The sequence below is a fragment of the Limulus polyphemus genome, unplaced genomic scaffold, assembly GCF_000517525.1.
Source record: "Limulus polyphemus unplaced genomic scaffold, Limulus_polyphemus-2.1.2 Scaffold39, whole genome shotgun sequence".
NCBI classification, from domain to species: domain Eukaryota; kingdom Metazoa; phylum Arthropoda; class Merostomata; order Xiphosura; family Limulidae; genus Limulus; species Limulus polyphemus.
Window position 1 is genome coordinate 219,313 of NW_013665649.1, and position 20,977 is coordinate 240,289.

At 33.5% G+C, this 20,977-nt stretch overlaps 1 protein-coding gene across 1 annotated transcript in view; it reads left to right on the forward strand.

Moving 5' to 3' along the window:
* The first annotated feature begins 2,412 nt into the window (after window positions 1-2,412).
* LOC106461531 (nucleolar protein 10-like) overlaps window positions 2,413-20,977 on the forward strand; it is a 51,354-nt gene continuing 32,789 nt past the window's right edge. The window contains 7 exon segments of the mRNA XM_013921366.2: window positions 2,413-2,658; window positions 5,788-5,833; window positions 12,020-12,118; window positions 12,355-12,470; window positions 14,741-14,877; window positions 16,324-16,389; window positions 17,023-17,083. Of these exon segments, the coding sequence (XP_013776820.1) occupies window positions 2,593-2,658; window positions 5,788-5,833; window positions 12,020-12,118; window positions 12,355-12,470; window positions 14,741-14,877; window positions 16,324-16,389; window positions 17,023-17,083 (591 nt within the window). The 5' untranslated portion in view covers window positions 2,413-2,592.

The window sequence follows — 20,977 nt, forward strand, 5'->3', positions numbered from 1 at the left end:
ATGCCCTTCTAATAAAACTTGATTTTTTTTATAAATTTTAAATCACAAATCTTTAAATGTGTTATGTGCGCGCAATGTCTGCCGTTACCATGGTTATCTTAAAACCTCGTAGCTATATATTGTTTTTTGTTCTATTAGTAGTGTGTAAGTTCCTTAGTATAGATTGAAAGAAGGATGTGTCCTTCGTTCAACTGTTCCGTTTTGTCAATCTTATACCAAAGTTATCAAGAAAAAACTAATAAGAAATTAGATTTGTCTTTTCGTTAAGTTGACCATATTATCGTATAATATATGTTGAGATCGTTGAACTGTGAGAAATAACAAGATTCCAGACTTGATTAATTGAGTGATCACTTCCAGTGACATTGTAACTGTTCTGTTGTTTGGCACAAGTCGAAGCAAAAGTAACAAACTCTAAGAAATCGTATCTATAACAGATAAAGAACGCTTGCACTAAGGTTATTTTAATAAGGCTTGATGTTCTCCCTAAACTGAGTCAGAACTTAATATACAAAAAATATGGATGAAATTCAATTGTTTATTATAATAATTTATATATATATGTAATTACAATATATATACAATGTAATATATATATACATTACAAATAAATTACACTTGGAATTAGTATTATGTTTTACATGTATATATGGAAATTTAATGTATATAATACGACGATATGGAGACACTGTTTTATTATCATTACTATTATTATATACCTTTTAAGGTTTGTCAGTTGCTTTCAACTAATTTTGTCACGTAATTTTCTTTGAATTATTTGTGAATTCGTGGAAAATCTCTGAGAAAAGTTTGTTAAAACTCTAAAATATGGCTTAAAAAACAATTAAGTTATTAAAGTTAAACGCCATTTAATAGCACTAAATTACGATGATTCATAACTGATATTCATTTTCGTGTACTCGTGTTTTTTTCAGAATTATCGAGTAAATTCGTCTTGCTAATAAACTGGGACTTTGCTTATTATTATTATTTCCTTTGTCACTAGAAACAGCTGCTGAGAACTCACTTATCTGATTTGATCTATTCAGTCTTGTTCGTTTACTAAACTATTTGGTCGGAAGGAAAGAAGATTAAAAGTGCTGTTACAGTGATATCAAACCTTTGATTAAAAGATTAACTTCCAAATTCTGAGGACCATTTTCCTAGTGATTTTTAGAATACATAGCGGTCTTGATATCACCATTTCCTTTGTTTATTTTAAACTCTTTTGTAATTCAAATTTGTTCTGAATTCACAATTATTTTATTCTTGTAAGCTATATTTTCAACATTATAATTTATTTGTTTGCTAGAGGGAGCTGCTAATCATGATGATGATGCAATATCTAGAAAGCTCATGATGAGGTAATATTGGAGAAGATTTCTGGTGTATGTAGAAATAAGGATAGGACACAGTGTCAGAAAAGTTACTCAATGTTACTAGTGAGAGTTATCGTGTGTATTCCGCTATTTAGATGCTTGATCAATCAGCTGTGGAATTCTACAAGTAATTTTATGAGTAAGTTAGGCCTACTTTTGTTTCAGAGTTTATGTTTAAAAAGTTAGTTTATTATTTGAAATTAGATCTACAAGTGAATGTGGCTGTAGTAAAAGTTCACTGAAAAATATAATTTCTTATTATTTCATAGGTTGGAGTTGGCGGTATATTTACTAAAATACCCACTTAACAATAGAATATTGTTGTGTCAGCGAGGTCACGTGACTAGTATCACTTCTTTCTCGAACTTTCGTGAATTGTCGGGATATTACTAGATTGGGGTAGGCTGGTATATATAAGATGGTCACAACGTGACGGGACAATGTGTAGGTAATGAGTAATTGAACTGCAGTCAGAGAGTGTGTAATTGAGTATTGTCGAGCACGAGCACGTGAGACGTTCTAGCGTTTGTTATAGAGCGACTGTTGAAATTAAGTATATCGATAAAGTTGTATTCGGAAAGAATAAACCAGTTTTATTTTAGAAAGGACTTGTGTCGCTGAAGTTTCGTCGGAACAAAATTACGGAAAGTTAATTAACGAACGGAGACGTAACAATAGATTAATCTATGAAATCCTTTTTTCTCCTTTGTATTAGCTATATTTATATATATATATATATATATCGCGCGTATACCCGATTCGATTTTATTAACATTAGGATCTCTACCAGCATACCTTCAAATTGAAATTATTTTAGGCAAGTTTACAATAAATTAATTCATGAGACTTTAGGCGTGTTCAAATACATCAATCGGAAGGGTTTGACCGCCTGAGTCTAAAACTGTAATTAGATCTCAAATTAGTCAAGAGGTGACGGAACTATGAGCCATTCTAATTTCTATGAGCCGCTAGGCAGCGGCTAAAAATGTTGCACAACATCAGAAAATCAATAACGATTTTTCTTGTTCTTTTATATGACGGTCCAATTCTTACATATAGCACTTCGAGTCCAAGTTACTGGGATATATAAATATTTCAGAACTTATTTCAAAAAATGCAGACGATTTTGAGAACGCTAGATGACTCTGTTATCAATTTTCATTAAGTGCTAAAACGTGTTTTAGTTCAAACTATAAAGATCAAATTTTACAAAATGCAAGTTTCTAACCCCAATGATGTGAAGATTTACAACCTAAGTGCAGGAAAGTCGTTACCAGAGGTATGACATGATAGATTACTTATTTTAAAACAGTATTGAAATGTGGACTATTAATTATATAAAGTCATATTTAATTTTTACACTTAGGAAATTCAGTGGCATCACAATCACATAACTCAGAGTCATACTCATAGACTCAGACGTGCAGTATACATGATTAACTTTGTAAATTGTAGTTTGTAACTGCCATATTCAACTTGTGAAAGGTTTTTGATTTGCCATTCATCTCTACCAGAATTTGACATATAATAATTAATATACTATATCGTACGAAATGTTTCATATCAACTGAAGTTGGAACATTGTAATTTGTAGTAGTACTAGTAGTTGAAAAACACGATATTGTTAGTGTTACTACAGTGTGTTCGATTTTTTGTGTGAACCTACTGTTGTAAACATAGTTTAGTTAGGTCAGTAGTTCCCAAACTTTTTTCACTGATGACACCCTAATCCACTTACCTTGTTGTGTGCTTCACCCTTTCTCCCACATGCAATATTTTTTTTGTTGAGTTTTTTATGTTATTAATTTTTCTTTCTTTGGGGGAACTCTCACGAACTTTAAAACTTTCTGTGACACACTAGTGTGTGTATCAACACAAAGTTTGGAAACCATTGAGTTAAGTAAAAATGGGAAACCTATATAAAGCAATGAACTATAATTTATAAAGGGAAGTCTGGAGAGCCAAAATAAAAATATTCACACACTTCAGAAATATGAAAGAAGGCATTTTATGGCAATAATATGGCAGATAGAATATAGGTTAATAAATAAGTGGAAGTTTTGAATCAGAATAACAGTAAGACTTACTATCTAAATGCAGAATATTGTATCAGAAGTATGATATTGTAACATTTGGTGTTACATTGAGGTGTTCATCAGGAAGCAGTATTATGTTTTCCAAATACTAAACACTATGATGCTAGTTGAGTTGAAAACCTCATGATTTAGATTGGGTAATACAAATTGAGTAAACATTATATACAGTGTCACTTGCTTTATCACTGACCATCTACATTGATACTGGGCAGGATGTTTTTATCACAAAAGCCTCGAGTTAGCAAATGTTCCACACTTGTGTTCACAGAGAAAGAAAATCCACACTGTATTTAACACAAGACTTACTTCAAATAATTTTAATTGAATACTTTACCTTATGAAACCAATTTAGAATATACACATATGACAAATTTTTCCCATTTAATTAATGGTGCCATTAGATTTGTGATCTGTGATGTGCGACAGTGAACAAAGTGAGAATTAGTATTTTAAATTTGGTTTTTGAAGAATTACAGTACTGGAAATAAGTACATAAACATTAAAGAAAAATATTTATGGAAGGAATATACTGTGAGAATGCTACCCCTTTATTGTGTGAAAATGAAATGAATCAGAGCATATTCATAGATTTATAGTTTACATTCATTGTGATTGGCTGTCATTCAATTGATTGGAAAGTGTCATAATAGTATAAAATCTATAAGAATACAGATAATCATACTATATGCAAGAGTAGTAGTAGAAGTGTAATTCAGTCATGGCTTCCAAGAATGAAATATTGCATGGTAATGTATAGAAATCAAACTTTTGACTGGTCAAGTATACTCTATGTAAAAGATTGTATCAAGAATCTTTGTTTTAGTAGGAGCTGTATACAAGACTCTGAAGAGAGTGTGTGAAACTTTTTTTTTAGTAATATAAGTGGCCATGGTAGAAAAACAAAGTTCTAAATGTGATGATAAATATCTTGGAGAATTTTCTGTGCTGTATAGATGACAGTTGAGTACAGATCTCATCAATGACCTTTATGTAAATAAAGGCTAGAATGTTACCTTAAGAACAGTAAGATACAATTAATGTGTAGTTATTCAAGAACTAAGTTGAAATCAGACTACAAATAGTGGAATGAGCAAAACTGAAGACTTGTGCTCTTTAAAAAGAATTCAAGTTTGAATTGTTTTGTAAATCAATGACAGTTTGTTTGACAATGGAAAGGAGAACAATATTTTAGTTAATGTATAGCATATGTAGTGAAGCATGATTGGAGATCAGTAGAAGTTTGGCTGACAAATGATTAGTACTGCCAGACTATCATGCCATTCCCTCAGGAGCATGATTCATCTTCCAGCAAGATAAATATATAGCAAATGTGATGGTGAGATTTGTAGCTTATGTAAGAACTAAGAAGGTCAAAAGGTGAACACATGACTTGGTTAAATTGTAGGGAGTACAACTTGACAATTGGAACAAAATTCCACAGTTGCATGTTGATATACTATATGTCACCATGAAAACAATGTGTAATACTTTGTGTACAACAGAGAGCTGATGTACACAGTACTAGTGCATTGTACAACATATAAATTTTGGAATATTTTCTGTGGTAATGTTTTGTTACATTAGTAAATTCACTACTTAGTTGCCATTAGTCATTCTTTGTGACTCCATTAAGTTTATTGCTTATGTTTTTTATTATTATTTTCATCATTGGATATCTCAAAACTTTAAACAGACTTAAAAATTATGATGTACAAATGAATATTTAAATTTTGAAATATATCTTCTAATATCCATATTTCTGTCCAGTAAAGATATAATCTGCACATATTTTTTGTATGTGTATATGCCCTGGTGACAGAAGCACTGTACTTATAGCATCACAGTTAAAAATTGGTATTGCAATGGGATGACTGGACCTCTCACAAGTGGTTTGTAATCTGTATTGCTAATGAACTAGGCAAGTTTTTTTAAAAATAATTTTGATGATAAACTTAGGGAAAGTTATCTTAATGATAATACTACATCCAGTGCTGTAGCTCGTTGTAGTAACATCAATGGGAATGTATACAGATAACTGAAAAAATACGTATTTCTTTTTTTTTTCCACTATAGTGAGATGTGTTGGATTTTTCACCTCAATTGTTTATTTATTCCAGTCATCCTTTTTTTTTTTATATCTTCAGTCTGACAAAACATAAAAGTTTCAGTTCTCTTAAGTTATTGTTAATTTCTTTCATGATTGCTCTGTTGAACTCTTTAACATGTACAAATACACTTGAGAAAGAAAGATTGCTTCAGTATGTTGAGGAATTTTATAAATGTTTTCTGAGACTTTTCATTTTTTTTTATAGTGGTTAACAGACAGAAAGAAGAGGCTCTTGCAGAACAAAGATGTTGGTAAAAGAAAACTTGTCTGAAGTTAATTTTATTACAATACTTAGCTGTGTTACAATAATTAACATACTTAATTCTTGGTGTTTGTATTTACAAATTTTCCTACATCTATGGGTAAATACCTTCACAGAATGTAATATTTTTGGTGTGTTACTTTATTGCATAAATACTGCATGTTTATTTTTTATAGAAATTTAATCTAAATGCGGTAGAAATCTTTTATTTTCTACAACAGAATAGTGAGGCCTATTTATTTGGGATGCTAGGTCCTGAAAATAGAACAGGGATTTCATTAAAAACAAAATTGTTAATAAATTTATAGAAATAATCCAAAATGCTTATTGAAATGTTTTAAAAAGTACAGAAATGTTTATCAGAGAGTCAATAGGTTTTGCTCAGAAATCTTGCCCATAAACACTTATTTATATAGTCATGCCAGGTTGTTCACATATTAGAACAAAAAAAGCTCCAGACATCACTTCAGTTTTGCATAATTTATATTCATGAAGGAGCATCCAACAGATATTGAAGGATGATTGGATAACACTTGTTCGCTCTAGTTGCATTTCTCTGCATTTATTTCCAGCTGAACAATTGGTAATGTCATACTGAACCTGTACTTTTACTTCTAATTTTGTGACTGGTCAGAATTAGGATTCTTATTTACATAAATATAGTTTTGCATCATATAAGATTCCTTTTAAGGTATAATATTCAATGATAGGCTTATCCAGGTGAATCTTTATTTGTATTAACTCTTTCAAGACAGGTCATGGGTGAAAGGCCATGTCATCTTGTTTGTTGACTAGCATTCAAAATTTTATTGTACTACAATTTCATGAATTTATGTCAGTAAGTTAGGTATCAAACTGTAGATTATAATACAAATTTTAGTACTATGTATTACTCAGTTTCTTAATGTAAAAGCAAATATTAAAAAACTCAGATAAACATCGATTTTTGTGTGTCACATGGTATGTTGAATGCAGCACTGGTTCAAATTAGATGTTTGTGAAGTCAGAATACTAAGTCTATAGTTTCAAACGAATTAGAAACTCAAATTACCAATATTGACAAGCTAAAATATAAAATAAGAGCCTCTTATCTTTTCAATATGCTAAGATATTGCTCATGCAATAAATCAAACACTGTGGCACCCCCACCCACCTCCTTCCATTTTTGAAAATGCTCCCTTATATACACTTAAGTGTCTCATATATATTATATGTGATTCAAATTATATTAACCTAAGTGCTTTATTTTTCACTTATTATAATTAAGGTAATTTACCATATATATGTTGAACTTGCCAGTTGATCCAAGTCATTCTGTAATACCTCATTATTGTGATTGGCAAACTACTGATTTACAAATTCTGCTCCTATTAATATCATTAATGTAAGTAAGAACAATCAGAAGCCCAAAAACTGACCTCTGAGAACAAGGGTCTAGCTTGACTAGATTACCTTAAGAATAACAGTGTTGCTATCTGTCATCCAACCACTGCAGTCCAGTAAGCTAGTCTTTCCCCAGCTCTTACTGATGTGATTTTCTTAGCCAATCTTTTATGTGGCCTCTTAGGAAAAACTTTTTAAAAATATTAAGTATACCAAGATCTTGCACTTTCCATCATCCAGATAACAAATCTGTTAGAACAATTAAATTGTCTTAATTTTAGACTAGCGGTGATTGTTTAGGATTTTGTCCTCACACAGTTAAACAATACATGTAACTTTTATGAGCATCCTGCATATTTAAGTGACAGTTGGTAATGCATTATTTGTAAGAATTGTTATCTGTGATGAGTTGTAAGATTTACTTTGATGTTTAATTTTTCACAGCTTTTGTTTTTATTGGAACGTCTATTTAGTTACTTGTTTTGAAACCAATGTTGAAGTAATGGGCTCAGCACTATGTTTGTACATGTAGTCATTATTTTTATTTCATTATTTGTTTTCAAATTTCATTAGAGGCGCTGGTCAGCGATGGTCACATTCAAGTGAAACTGTCAGTTAAGCTTATTATTATAAGGAAAAGGAAAACTCACTATAAAACTGTTGTAGGATCTGAAAAATATTATTCAATATGTTTTATATTTGCATGTTTTACTGCAGTTTATAATAGTCAAGTTATTAACTTGTTTTGAAGGATCATCCTTTGATTGAGCTGATGGTAAAAGATTGTGAGGATTTTTTCAACTTTTCTGAATATATTTTGAGCCACTTTATTTGTGTAAACTAAGAAGATAAAGAGGTGGAGTTCTTTTTTCATTATTGGACCCTGTTCAGTTTCACACTGATGAGCCTTGAATAGATGAAACTGTGGTCCACGGCAGAGGGTACAGCAATTCAAAGAATATAATAGGCCTTTACATCACAGATTATATTTTCCATTTTACCTTTATCATCATTTTCTAGACTTGTTATTCCAGACAATTCAGTATTTGTGTGTGTGTTTATAAGCATGTTTATGGTAGAGGTGTTAATAGTTTAGAGTTTGGATATTTAAACATCAACAAGTATCAAACATTTTGAATTTTGCATAAGCTATTAAATGTTAAAAATGTACGAGTGAAGCATTAAAACTAGGGGCTACTCAGAGGTTCTTTCATATTTCTTTTGAAATGTAACATTACTGGCAGATAGCGAGTATGCTGCTTATCAGTTTTGTACAAGTTCCTTAAATTACTATAATTACTGTAAATACAGTATAGAAATAATGTGAAAACATATCAAAATGAAGTATCCTACTGGATATAATGCAAAGAAGAGGGAACTTAGACAAACAATGTACAAATATATGTTAGGAGTGTAAGTGTATTGTTTATTTTGTATGACACCCCTTCCTCTGATTATTTAGTTCTCCCTCTTTCTCCTGATATTGGGGTCCATGCTAATTGTTTTATTGATGGGCTGTGTTCAGGAGTCAGCATGCTTTTGCCTGTGTATTACACTCTCACAGTCTGTGGTTTCATCATTATATGGATGACTGGTTGATTTTAGCTCATTTGTTATAAGTTTCATATGTCCAAACATAGTTTCTTTTCAAAGAAGCTGCTTGTTTAGGTTGGCCTATCAAGGTGGAGAAGTCTGTTCTCATACTGACCCAATACTGCATCCACTTCAGTTTTTTTCAACTCCTATCTTAGTCAGGCTCAGCCTTCTTCATTACCTACTCACAAGTTTCTATCTATTTTGGGGATTTGGACTTCCATGGAATCCCTTATTCCCCTGTGTCATGCTAACATGAAAACACTCCAATGGAATTTGCAAGATCAATTAAATCTTGCAGGGATCCCTGGATTCTCCTACCCTTCTTCCTCCCTCCCTTCAAGTCAATTTCAATGATGTTTCTCTGATGGGTTGGGAGTATATTTGGACTCTTATGAGGTCTCTGGTCAATTCAAGATCCCACTTCAATCTTCTGAAACTCCTGGCAGTTCATTGGGCTTTGGATAATTTTTTTCCAGTTTTGTAGGGCAAGTCAGTCCTGGTCCATTCTAACAATTTGACTGTTGTCTCTTACGTCAATCGACAAGGAGCACCTGTTCACATTCCATTTGTTCTCAAACATTAAATCTTTTCTGGGCCCATACTCAACATGTTTGCCTCTTGGCTTGTCATGTCCTGGGTGCTCTTAATCTTGTTGTGGATTGTGTATCTTGTCCCAATCAATCCTTTGTTTTGGTTCCTGGTTCCACATCCTTTGGCTTTGACAGTCGATGCCTGCAGTCAAGATTTGACCAACCTTTACCTTTATGCTTACCCTCCTTTCTTTCTTCTTCCCTGGATTTTGTCCATAATTCAAACCACTCCATGTCAGGTCAGTCTTATTGCCCCATTCTGGCCTACTCAGGCATGGTTCTCATTACTTCTGCTACTTCACTTGTCACCTCCTTTACCTCATCCGCTATCCACATCCCTCCATTGCCAACCTCATGTCTGTATTTCATGCTGCCATTCCCACACTCTGGCTTCATGTGTGATTTTGTTTGGTCCCTTGCAAGCTGGCCCAAACTCTCCACATATGTAATGTCCCTTATTTCCAATCTAGTCCACCCTTTTTCCTTGTTCATTTATCAGAGGAAATGGCAAATCTTTGACATTGGTCTCTAGGATGAGGTTTCCTTCCAAAACATACATACCTCTGCTGTTAATTATAGCTATTTCTTGATCTTCTGTTGTTCTTTGCTATCTAAACATTGTGTTCACTTGCTCCAGTCTCTTATACCCCACTTGACTGCTCTCAGCAATATCTAATTTGCAAAACTTTACACTGGCCCTCACGTGCCCTCTATGCAGGTACTGTATATAAGCACTGTATGCAGACAATATAATAACTTTTTCTCAACAATGCGCGAGTGCAAAGAGTCACATTTTGTGGCTCATATTTTCATTTATAAAATTTTGAAGGTAGTCTGATGTTCTTTTTGTTTTTTTCCCTATTGCTGATGTTTCATTGGTTTTCTTCTGTGGTTAAAAAAATTATTTTGAAGCTATGAGTTCCCGTGTAACAGTTTCTGACACGGAGGCTACCCAGACCTTGTCCATTCCTCCTTTGTTGTCTGGTGGTAGTGAGCAATTTCACTCTCAGTGGAGGCTGTCCGTGACCTGATTTGGGGCGAGATGGAGTCCTTCATGCGGCCTGGAGGTGTATCCCCTAGGGGGTTCAGAGTTGGCTTTTCATCATGAACTTGAATATACTGGGGAGAATTTAGACATTCTGTTTCCTGCTCCTTCTTTCAATAGGGCTTTTGGGTATTATATAACCAACATGGCTTCCTCCTTTTTCCCGACTCTTTATACCCTGGAATCCTTCTTCCTCCTGTGATCTTTCCCTGATTAAACTTACAGGTTGGATTTACCAACTTATCTATTTGGCTTATTCTTCATTGTTCTTCGATTCTTGTAGTCTTTTTCCAGGGCTCCTATCCCCAGATCTGCCAACTCATCATGTCTCTGGCTGCTCATTTCTGATATCTGTTGTAGGAGATCATCCATTTTTGTTTTTTTTTAATTTAAAATAAAGTGATATCACATGCATATTCGCTTGTTTTTGACATCAGTGCTATGAAAAACATCTTACTCAAAAGAATTTTAACTTTTAAATGAAGAAACATCAATTCTGTAACAAACCTATGGTATTAGAACTGTAGATGTAGTACACAATACTACACATTATTAGGGTGTCTGGAAAAAAGTTAAGGAATTAAAACTTGCCAGGCAATGTTTATTTGATGTTCATATTGTTGTATTAGCATAGAAATAATCAGTTATTGGCTGAGGCTTTAACTGGATTGCTGTATACTTTGGCTGTCTTGATTTCAGAAAACCTCAAAAAAGCTTTTATGATAATCAATAGCCCATATAATTTGTCTTTTTGATACTTTATGGTAGTTTAAAGACATATAGTTGTTTTTATTCATTACTGAAAAAAAGAGGTTCAGACCCTGTAGGTGGTGTGCACTTGCTTATACAGTATTAAAAATATTAATTAATTCCTGAAAGAAAAAAATGAGAGAGAGTTTGGACCTCCCCTTTCCTAGATCCATGCAAAAGTGGAGGGGTGCAGACCAGTAACCTTCCCTAGATCCATGTCTTCCTGTGTAGCAGTAAATAATAATTATTAATTTGTGGGAAAAAATGAGTGGAGGTGGCTGTTTATACAACATTAAAGAACATAGTTATGCAGTTATAAATTAGAAACATAACACAATGTAAAAAATCAGTAAATTTAAACTTTATTTAACACTTAAGTTGCCAGAGAGTTGGCAGTGGGTGCTGTCAGCCAGTTGTGTTCCCTCTAGTCAACAATTGAAGATTAGTAACAGTGGCAGATAGCCTTGGTAGCTTTTCAATAATAAATATTGTGAGCCAGTTTAGTGGCAATGGTAATCAAACCACAGAACCTCAAGTCATAAGGCACCCATTATTATGTAGCTTGGTAACGGCAATATTTCGAATAGTTGGATAGTTGGAATAATCCAAAACAGTATATAATCAGGTGTTAAGTCATTGCAAAATTACAATTTTTGTTGGTTGAATTGGTGTTTAAAGTTGTATTTTTTAGCTTTCTATGAATTTTTAGACATATGTATAACCCCACTGCTTTAGGCTATTGTGTAAATGAAATATGTGTATGTGTGTATATATATTATGCATCATAAATGAGAACCACTCTATTTATTAGACATTCGCCGTAGAATTGAACTCATCCAAGATTTTGAAATGCCTGGTGTTAGCACTTCTGTCAGAGTATCAGGTGATGGACAATATGTACTTGCTACAGGTAAGGAAGTACAGCCTTCTAGGATCATGTGTAATTATTTTTCTTAGTACATATGAAACTTTCTTACATATTCCCATTGTTTCTAGTGAAAATTTTATAAATTGTAGATTATAAATTTAAAAAGTGTAACATGACTCTGTAAATCTAACATCATGTGAACGAAATATTTGAAACCATCTTCAATGTATATAATGATTGTGTTTTAAAGATTTTAACTTTGATTTCTTACTTTATAGGGGTTTATAAACCAAGGGTGAGGTGTTATGATGTCAATCAGCTGTCCATGAAATTTGAGAGATGTTTTGACTCAGAAGTTGTATCATTTGAAATCCTTTCGGATGATTATTCAAAGGTTATATATTTGACAACTTAAACTTACATGCATTTCTGTATTTGCTGTACTTTTGGATTCAATTTACAGTATCTTTTGGAGCTCATGTGTGCCTTGGAAAGATTAACAGTATAAAAGTTGAGAAATCATTTATTGCTGATTTTGGAAATTTTATTTTTGGTATTGATTTACTAATTAAGTTTCTAAATTTTTTTTATACAGAATTCCGATATGGTACATCACCTTATTTCACATAAATAGCTATTCTCATTCAGTGCTGCCCTCTATAGGCAAAAAAAAATGCATGCCACACGCCTTTTATCTCCCCTCCATTGGAATTGACTGATTCCAATGCAAATCATCATGCATCAACCCTCCACCAATAAGAGTGTGACATGCTCTCATGATGTATGTGAATCCCACTATTCAATTCTACCGAACTATCACTTCTCATTTGGCAGTACTCCATGTTCAGTCCTTCTGATAGCTCCTTCCTGGTCGTCTCAGCTGTGGTTTCCACGGCTTCTCTAGCTGAAACTTCCTCCTTCATTACCTTTTCCTCTGACTACATCCCTTCTTCATCATCCTTAGTCACCAGTATTTCATCTGGACCTTCCTGTCCTCTGTCTTCACACCTAGTTTTCCTCCAGTCATTGGCAAGGAGATTGTTTCTCCTGACAGTTTAGCTTCTTTTCTGGCTTGTTTCATTTGCCCTTTCTCCATGAAAGTTTCTCAACTGAAATGGAACGTTTTCCCTCCTTGTTTTTTGGTCCAGGGTTTCCCCTGATCAACCCATTTTTCCTTGTCATGCAGATTTCCTCACTTGACTTTTAGATCAAGGGTCATCTGTCTCTTTGATCTCGGATTTTTGGGAGGTCCTGTCCCACACCCTTCATTTTTCCAAATACTGCAGGTATTTACCTCTCTTGCACTTTACCTGTTGAGGTGTTCCTTCTGGATTCATCATCTGCTGCAGCAGGCTGCCCTTCCGGATGGGGATATTAATATGGTCCTGCACTGCCTCACTTTGCCTATGTTTGAACCACTCTCCCTGTGATCCTTGTTTCACTTTTTCTTACATCTTCCTTCTTTCTCCTATTTGCCTGTGTACATCAGTGGTCTGTTTATTTGCTATAGATGTTTCACCTACTCTTTATTTTTCTATATATCTTATCCTTTCTCTGGATCATTTTTTCCTCCCTAATTCTTTGGCGGCTATTGTGGATAACTCCTCCGTTTGACGCTTTTCCTTCATTTCGATTCTCACTTTTATCCTCAGCCTGATCTGGATAGAGTTCTATGTCCTGTACATGCTCTTTTCTGTTATATTGCCCACACAGCTTCCTTCAGTGCCCATTCCTGCCTCTTTCTTCCTTGGCAACTGTCCTCTGGTCATGACTTTTCTTGTTCCACTTTCATCAGTTTGGTTCGGCTCTTAATTTGATTGGCTTATTAGTCTTTATCGTCTTCTTCCCGTACTTTGTTTCGGATGTCTTCTCATCCAATGCAACACCTTACCTTTTCATTGGTGTTTCATCTTTGTCTCTCACTATTTGCATTGGATCGCAGTTTCGTCCTATATGGGCCGTTGTGCCTGTAACCATTTTTAAAATTCAGTGAGACTTTGACTGGGTGAGTTATCTTTTCTTTTCAGGGGCTTTCTTCCCATTTTACTAATGCTCCATGTTTGGATCCCCTTCTGTTGCGAGTGGTACCTGCCCAAGTATTTTTTAATACATCAAATCCACACTTGTCATTTTCAGCTCATAAACCTTTGTGCGTTGGTCTACTTTTAATTGAAATATTTGTTGTCAGCTCACACACTCCAAGCTCTGTGTAATAATAGACATTTTTTGAGATATAATCAAGTGTGTATATATGCATGTCGTAGAGTACTATTAAAGAAATTTTAAGTTAATTGGCAAAGAAAAAGGGATACAGTAACAGCTACATGCTAATCATCTGTATACTCAAATTGTTTGTTAGTCAGGACTCATTTTATCTGATCTTAAAGGTTCTTCTTTTTTTTAAATTATAGGTTGAGTATAATAATTATTAACCTATTACAATTTTTAACTGTATAATATGTTGCTGTAAATAATACTAATTTTTTATTACATGTTTTAGACTAGTTCAGTAAAGAAGCTCAGGCCTTTGTATATCACGAAGTATGTACATATTTGAACTAAAACCTTTTTTGGAATATACTTTTTTAATAACCTTTAACATTTACATCAGGAGAAAGCTCAGTCAACTTATTAAATTTAACTGATTCAATATATTTTCCACAGCTGGTATTTCTTCAGTGTGATCGTTACATCGAGTTTCATGCAGCATATGGACGCTACCACAGGATAAGGATACCAAAATTTGGAAGAGATATGGCTTATCATTATGCATCCTGTGACCTGTATTGTGTTGGAGCCAGGTACAGTATGATGTATTTTACCTTTGATCCAACCATTAAATCACAAACAGAGGCAGTACAGCTTACATTATGATACAGCATAATGAAGCGGTACATTGTGGTTGGGTTTGAGCCTACAAATTTCGAACACTTCTTTTATATCATTTTATATAATTTATATCAAAGCAAATCTTTGAATTGCACATTTGATGAGTTACACATTAGAGGCCAACTAGGCTTTCTTATGACTTAAATGATGATTAGATAAATAAATTTCAAGTATGAATAAAGACATTTTACCATTTTATGCCATCTGACAGAAGCTGTGTTTCCTGCTTTTATAATTTATTTTGGAAGCTATGTTCTGACCATCTGTCGTTCAATTCTAGATCTGTTGATATGTCTTGTATTTACAGGTTTATAAATAAAGTTCTAAATTTCCTACAATTTCAAATTACTAAAACTTAATTGGTTTCTAGATTTTTTTTCAATTGAAAAAAACAAACTAAAAATCTATTAGATTACATTTTTAATGTTGTTGAACAGTATTTTTGTTTTGCCAACTTTCAGTCCATTTCAACTTTGGGAAGCCCTTGAATTTGTACTGGTTTTAATTGATTATATGTATCATTTTACAGTTTATTTGTTGGTCAGTACTGGTATTGATTTTATGCCAACCATCTGTATGGAAAAAGAAGCTTCATAGAATGTTTGCTTGGGCAAAATACTTTATTAAAAATAAAGAAATTAATTGCTCAATTTTTTCAGTTTTATATTGGTACAATACATTTCTAAACATTTTAGCCAGAAACTGCTAAGTTGATCTTTAAGACCCAGCTGTGAATGTGAAAGTAATATTGATTATAATATTAATAGTGTCATAAATAAAATATTCCGAAAGAGCTGTTTGTTATAATGTCAAGTAATTTTGAAACCACCATATTGCTTTGTCTTTCCTAAGTGTGATATTTCAAGGAATTTATTTTTATTTAGAACAAAAAGAGCTTAGGTTAACCTGTTTCATATTTACTGTTTTTTTGTTTTTTTACAGTTATTTATAATATATCTCAATGTAGATAAGAAATGGCTTTCAGTTTAAAAAATCAATCATCTTGTAAAACTCATGACTTCTGTCAATTAAAATCACTAATATATAGGGACAGTGTTCAGAAATTAATTCATATTGTAACTGGCATTGTCTTTGTAATTTCTTCATTGCGAAGAGAGATGGTAACGAGTTTGTAGTTATAATTTTAATGAGATTCAGGAAGATTGAGTATAATAATTGTAACTCATTTAGCAATGTTGAGAGCAGCATTTTACAATAATTTCATCATTGTAGTTTTATAGAAAACCACGCGTAGTTACAAAAGGCTTCTACAAATTAGTGCTCTTATTGAAAAAAGACTAACTTTAGGTTATATAAAAGTGTATTTGAATTGTGGGATGCATATCCTTTCATTTTAGTTCTGAAGTTTATCGAATCAACTTGGAACAAGGAAGGTTTTTAAACTCGTTTCAGACTGATGCAAAGTAAGTGGTATTCACTGGATAATAGGGAGTACAGTAAGTTAAGGTTTTAATATTTTTAAAGTTAACAATCTTATTGAATGTCTACAGTGTCGACACAACTTGAATGATTTTGGATTGAAGTGAATGGTGTGAAGGGTTATCAAATATTGGTAACGGATTTGAGTTGAAGTTTTCTTGTTACATCTTGGGAGAGCCTGGATCAAGTAAACCACTAAAAATCTTTGTGTTTGTGTAAGAAATATAATTATCCAGAATTGACAATTTTTCCAAATTGTTAAGACAGTTACAATTGCATATACATAATGTGTGTTTTCCAAAATGTTTAAAAATTTAATCCAGAAATGAAGATGTTTTTCACACACTTATCTGCATGTTCAAAGTAAATGCTGCTTACTCGAAAAAATAAGTTTTCAGATCAATAAATTTCTTATTTTTCCCAAATAATTTAATTTGTTTTAATCTATATTATTTTTGAAGTTTAATGTTTTAAAAATTATTGTAAAATAAACACGCAATTAGAAATTTGTGTTATGCATTTGGGTGTAGTTTAGTTTGTTACTTAAGATATCAAGCATAATCACTGTATGTACATTTCTAAAATTATTTAATGTGGCACTTGACATTTTCTTGCAGCTCTCTCAGTGTGTGTAAAATAAACCCTGTTCATCATCTGTTTGTCTGTGGTACTAATGAGGTGAGAGATGGAGGCATTTAAATTAATACTTCTATAATTGTATAGTTATTGAACTCTAGTGGATGTTACTGAATTTTATTTCTAATTTTATTTAAAGGTAAAAAAAAAAGAAAGATTATATGTGATGTTATGCCAGTAAATAGAATTAAATATATACATATATGCAAGTCTTTGTATTTTTCTGTTATCAAATAATGAACTCGGGCATAGCTCCTTAGTTCTAGTTTTTGATATTGAAGTATTGTGGTCTAGTTTTTTCATTTATTGGTTTATTAGCTATATCATGCTACATTTTAAAAGTTTTTGCTCTACACTTGTCCAATTAATTTTAGTTTACCTCTCTTGCTATGGGCTCAGTCAATTCGACCTAAAAATTATCACCAAATTGACTTTTTAGAGTTTCCATACTATAACTTCTAATATGTTTGTGTATCTTCACGAAATTTCACAAGCTTTCAGTAAGCATTAAGAGACATTTGTAGACAAAAACCAGAATTTGTAATGAAGTATTTCACTAAAAATTTCTCTGAATATATGAAATCAGTGTATTGACTGCTCCAAGTGCAAAGTGATTTTCATGTTAAGATTAAATATACTTTTCTTCATTTGAAAATTCTCAAATTATATTTGTGTAATCTCTAGAACACCTAAATGAATTTCAAACTCTTTTTTTTTTCAGTAAAATTTTGTATTTGTTCTGTTATTTACTCTAACCTAACATCATACGAGATTGGTCAATTTGACGGCCTTGTAACCACTGTAAAAAAAAAAGTCTAAATTACCACTTTTTTCTTACTAGATTGATATCACATTGTAACATGAAACAACATTTGTTTATTCTCAGTAGCTTTAAACTTGTAACAATATACATTTGTTTCTACTTAAATTTTAATGTTTTATTATCCTTTGAACTGTGTCTAACTAATATTCCTGCCACACAAGTTGAAAATCACTTGGCAAACATGCAGCTCATCTTACCCTATCGAATTATGTAAAGCATGGGCTACTTGCGAGTGTGCCACTTGAAAATGTTTTATCATTATTATTCTTTATTTGACCTAATCTCACCTAAAAAGTTTCTAATTTTTGCATTTTACTTTTATGATAATAGATAAAGAATACACGGGAAAGACAAGAAATATAGTACTTACCTGGGTCATTGTCTTTTTTTTTTTTTTGCTGTCAACTGTTGATGAAATTTAACCCTATATTTTTGTATCTATGGTGCTAGTGCAATAAATATTTTTTTATTTAATCAAATAATGCACCTAAAAATAGAATAATAATAACATGTAAAAAGTGGACAATATCCTATAACTACCATAATTTTTCTGACTTTCTAACTATGCAAAAGAGCTGTTAAAAAATAATCTAAGCTCATCGATGTGTTTCCCATGAGAATAAAGTTTGAACACAATATAATTTGTCATTTGATAGATTAAAACTTTGGCTTTCTGTTGGTTGTAAGTAATTTAGTATTAAACATCAGAAAGAATTATTGGCAGTTTGTGAAAGAGAGGATGTAACAGGTGAGGGGTCTGATTTCTTAGTTATTTAGCTCTGTATCCAAATAAGATTGAAGACTATAAAAGTTATGCTTCTGATACAATTACTTACCTATGATCAAAGTTACAGCTTTTCTCCACTTCACTGCTCCCTAGTGTGCAAATTTTCACTTGCCACTAGCCTTGAACTCCCACATAATTCCATGTGTATACCTGGTGGTTCAGCTGTGACACACCCTTGTATCACATCTTTCTATGCAGTTGGACCCAATCATCACTTCTCGATCTCGCATGACAGTGTTAAGATCTAGTGCTTAATTTCCAACTTTTTTTTTCTTTCTTTAGTGCGTTTTGGAAATATTCAGTTACTGATTTTTGTATTTCAAAGTATTGTTTATAAACCACTATCGAGTTGGATTTCTTTATTTGATTGTGAATTGTATATCTTTCTCAATTACTGGTAGTCAGTCAATATTTTTCAATTCACAATTTACTATTGTGACTACAATGGCTACTGACGGTACTGGCATTCAACAGCCCATGATAATGGCTGCTGGTAAGGCATTATTGGCGAAGGAAGTGTTGGCCATAGTTTGTTGGGAGATGGCTTCTTTCATGCGAGCCAAAGGATCTCTTGATCTACAAGCAATTCTGCCATTGCCTATGGACTTCAGTCAGGATGATGTGGACTTTGACAGGTTACTCCCCCCATTTCTTTGCTATGCAGGCACATTCTCAGCCTGTTGAAGCATCTAGAATTCAGTCATTATTTTTAGTCTTGATATCACGGGTATGTTGTGTTTTGTCTTTGTCACGTGTCATTTGATTACTCCCCTTTCTTATTAACTGCAGCACCTAGTTCTAAGTTTTGATTTCCCTCTTCACCTAATATTGGGTTCCATGCTGAATGTCTTCCATAACAATTACATGCAGGAATTAGTATGCCGTGCTCCCACATACTGCAGTAGCTCATGCACTTGCATATCATCATTCGGCAAATCCTTTCTCATTGGATAACAATGGATTCACTTTTTCAACCTTGTGTTCAGACCCCAATACGTCAGGGTGTTTTTCTCAAGCATAATTTGCTTGCCTCCATTTCTCAACACTGCTTCGTTTTTTTGGCAGAAGCCTGTAACCTCCAACTCGCCAAGTTGTCCAGATTGTCTTCATCTGCCTATTTTTCCTTCTGTGTTAGAATCTCTTGGATTGGGATGCTGTGTTGACACTCATATCTCCACCCTGACTTTTTTTAGCAAGATCTTTGACCTGCCTCTTTTCTGAGATCTACAATCTTTGGTGGGCTTTCAGATACTTTGGAGTCTTGTGTTAAATCTGCCAAATTACACACTTCCCTATCTTCCCATACTTCCTGTTTCCAATCTTCTTCCTTCCTGGACCACGTCTACATGTTGCACCATTGTTCACCTATGCTTTGTATGATGTCAGCATTGCCAATGACTACCCAGTGGGATCCAGGCTCACTCATTTCTCAGAAATGTGGGAGACTTGTATCACCTTTTGGGTCATTCGAGTTTTGTCAGAAGGACTCCTTTTCCTCACACCTCCTGCCAGTGTCTCACAGAAGCAGTTCAAGTCCTTCTCATCGAGGGTGCCATCAGACAGGTTTCCTTCTGTGCTTCCAGGGTTCTTTTCCTGACTTTTTGTGATCTGAATTGCTTCCTTGACATGCCTCAGTTCATCATGGAATTGTAACTGCCTCTCAGATGAACCTTTCTTCTAGGGCTTTGGATGACGAGTTTCAATGCTTATTTTCACATCCCTATTGCTGAAGCTTCAAGTCATTTTCTTTGTTTCATCCATGGGGATCATGTTTATCAATTCCATCATTTTATAGATGATTAGCTCCTTCTGGTTCCATCCTTCGTAGAGTCTTCATCACAAACCCAACTTCTCAGAGAAGTTGATCAGGTGGGTTGGTTTATCAAGGTTTAGAAGTCTGCTACCCACCCCACTCAATACCTTATTCATCTAGGGAGGTTTTTCAACTCGCATCTCAGTAAAGCCCTGCGTTCTCCTCTTCGTCTGTGATCCATTGAGTTTTTAGTTCAGAGGGCATTATCAGCACCTTATCTCCCTGTGCGAGAGATTGTCTCATTTGGGGACTTGGGTATCACTGGAGGCACTTATCCCTCTGGGCCATGCCTGCAAGTGTTCCTTGAAATGGGTACTACAAGTTTATTTGGCACCTCATCAATAACCCCTGGATTTACAGATATCCCTTCCCCTTCAGCCCGACTTCCTCTCGTGATTAAACAGGGACACTATGACAGTGGGGGTACCTATTTCTTCTACTCATCTGAATAGCCATGTCTTCACAGATGCCTTGTTGTCAGGATGGAGTGCGTGCTGCATTACACAGGAGATT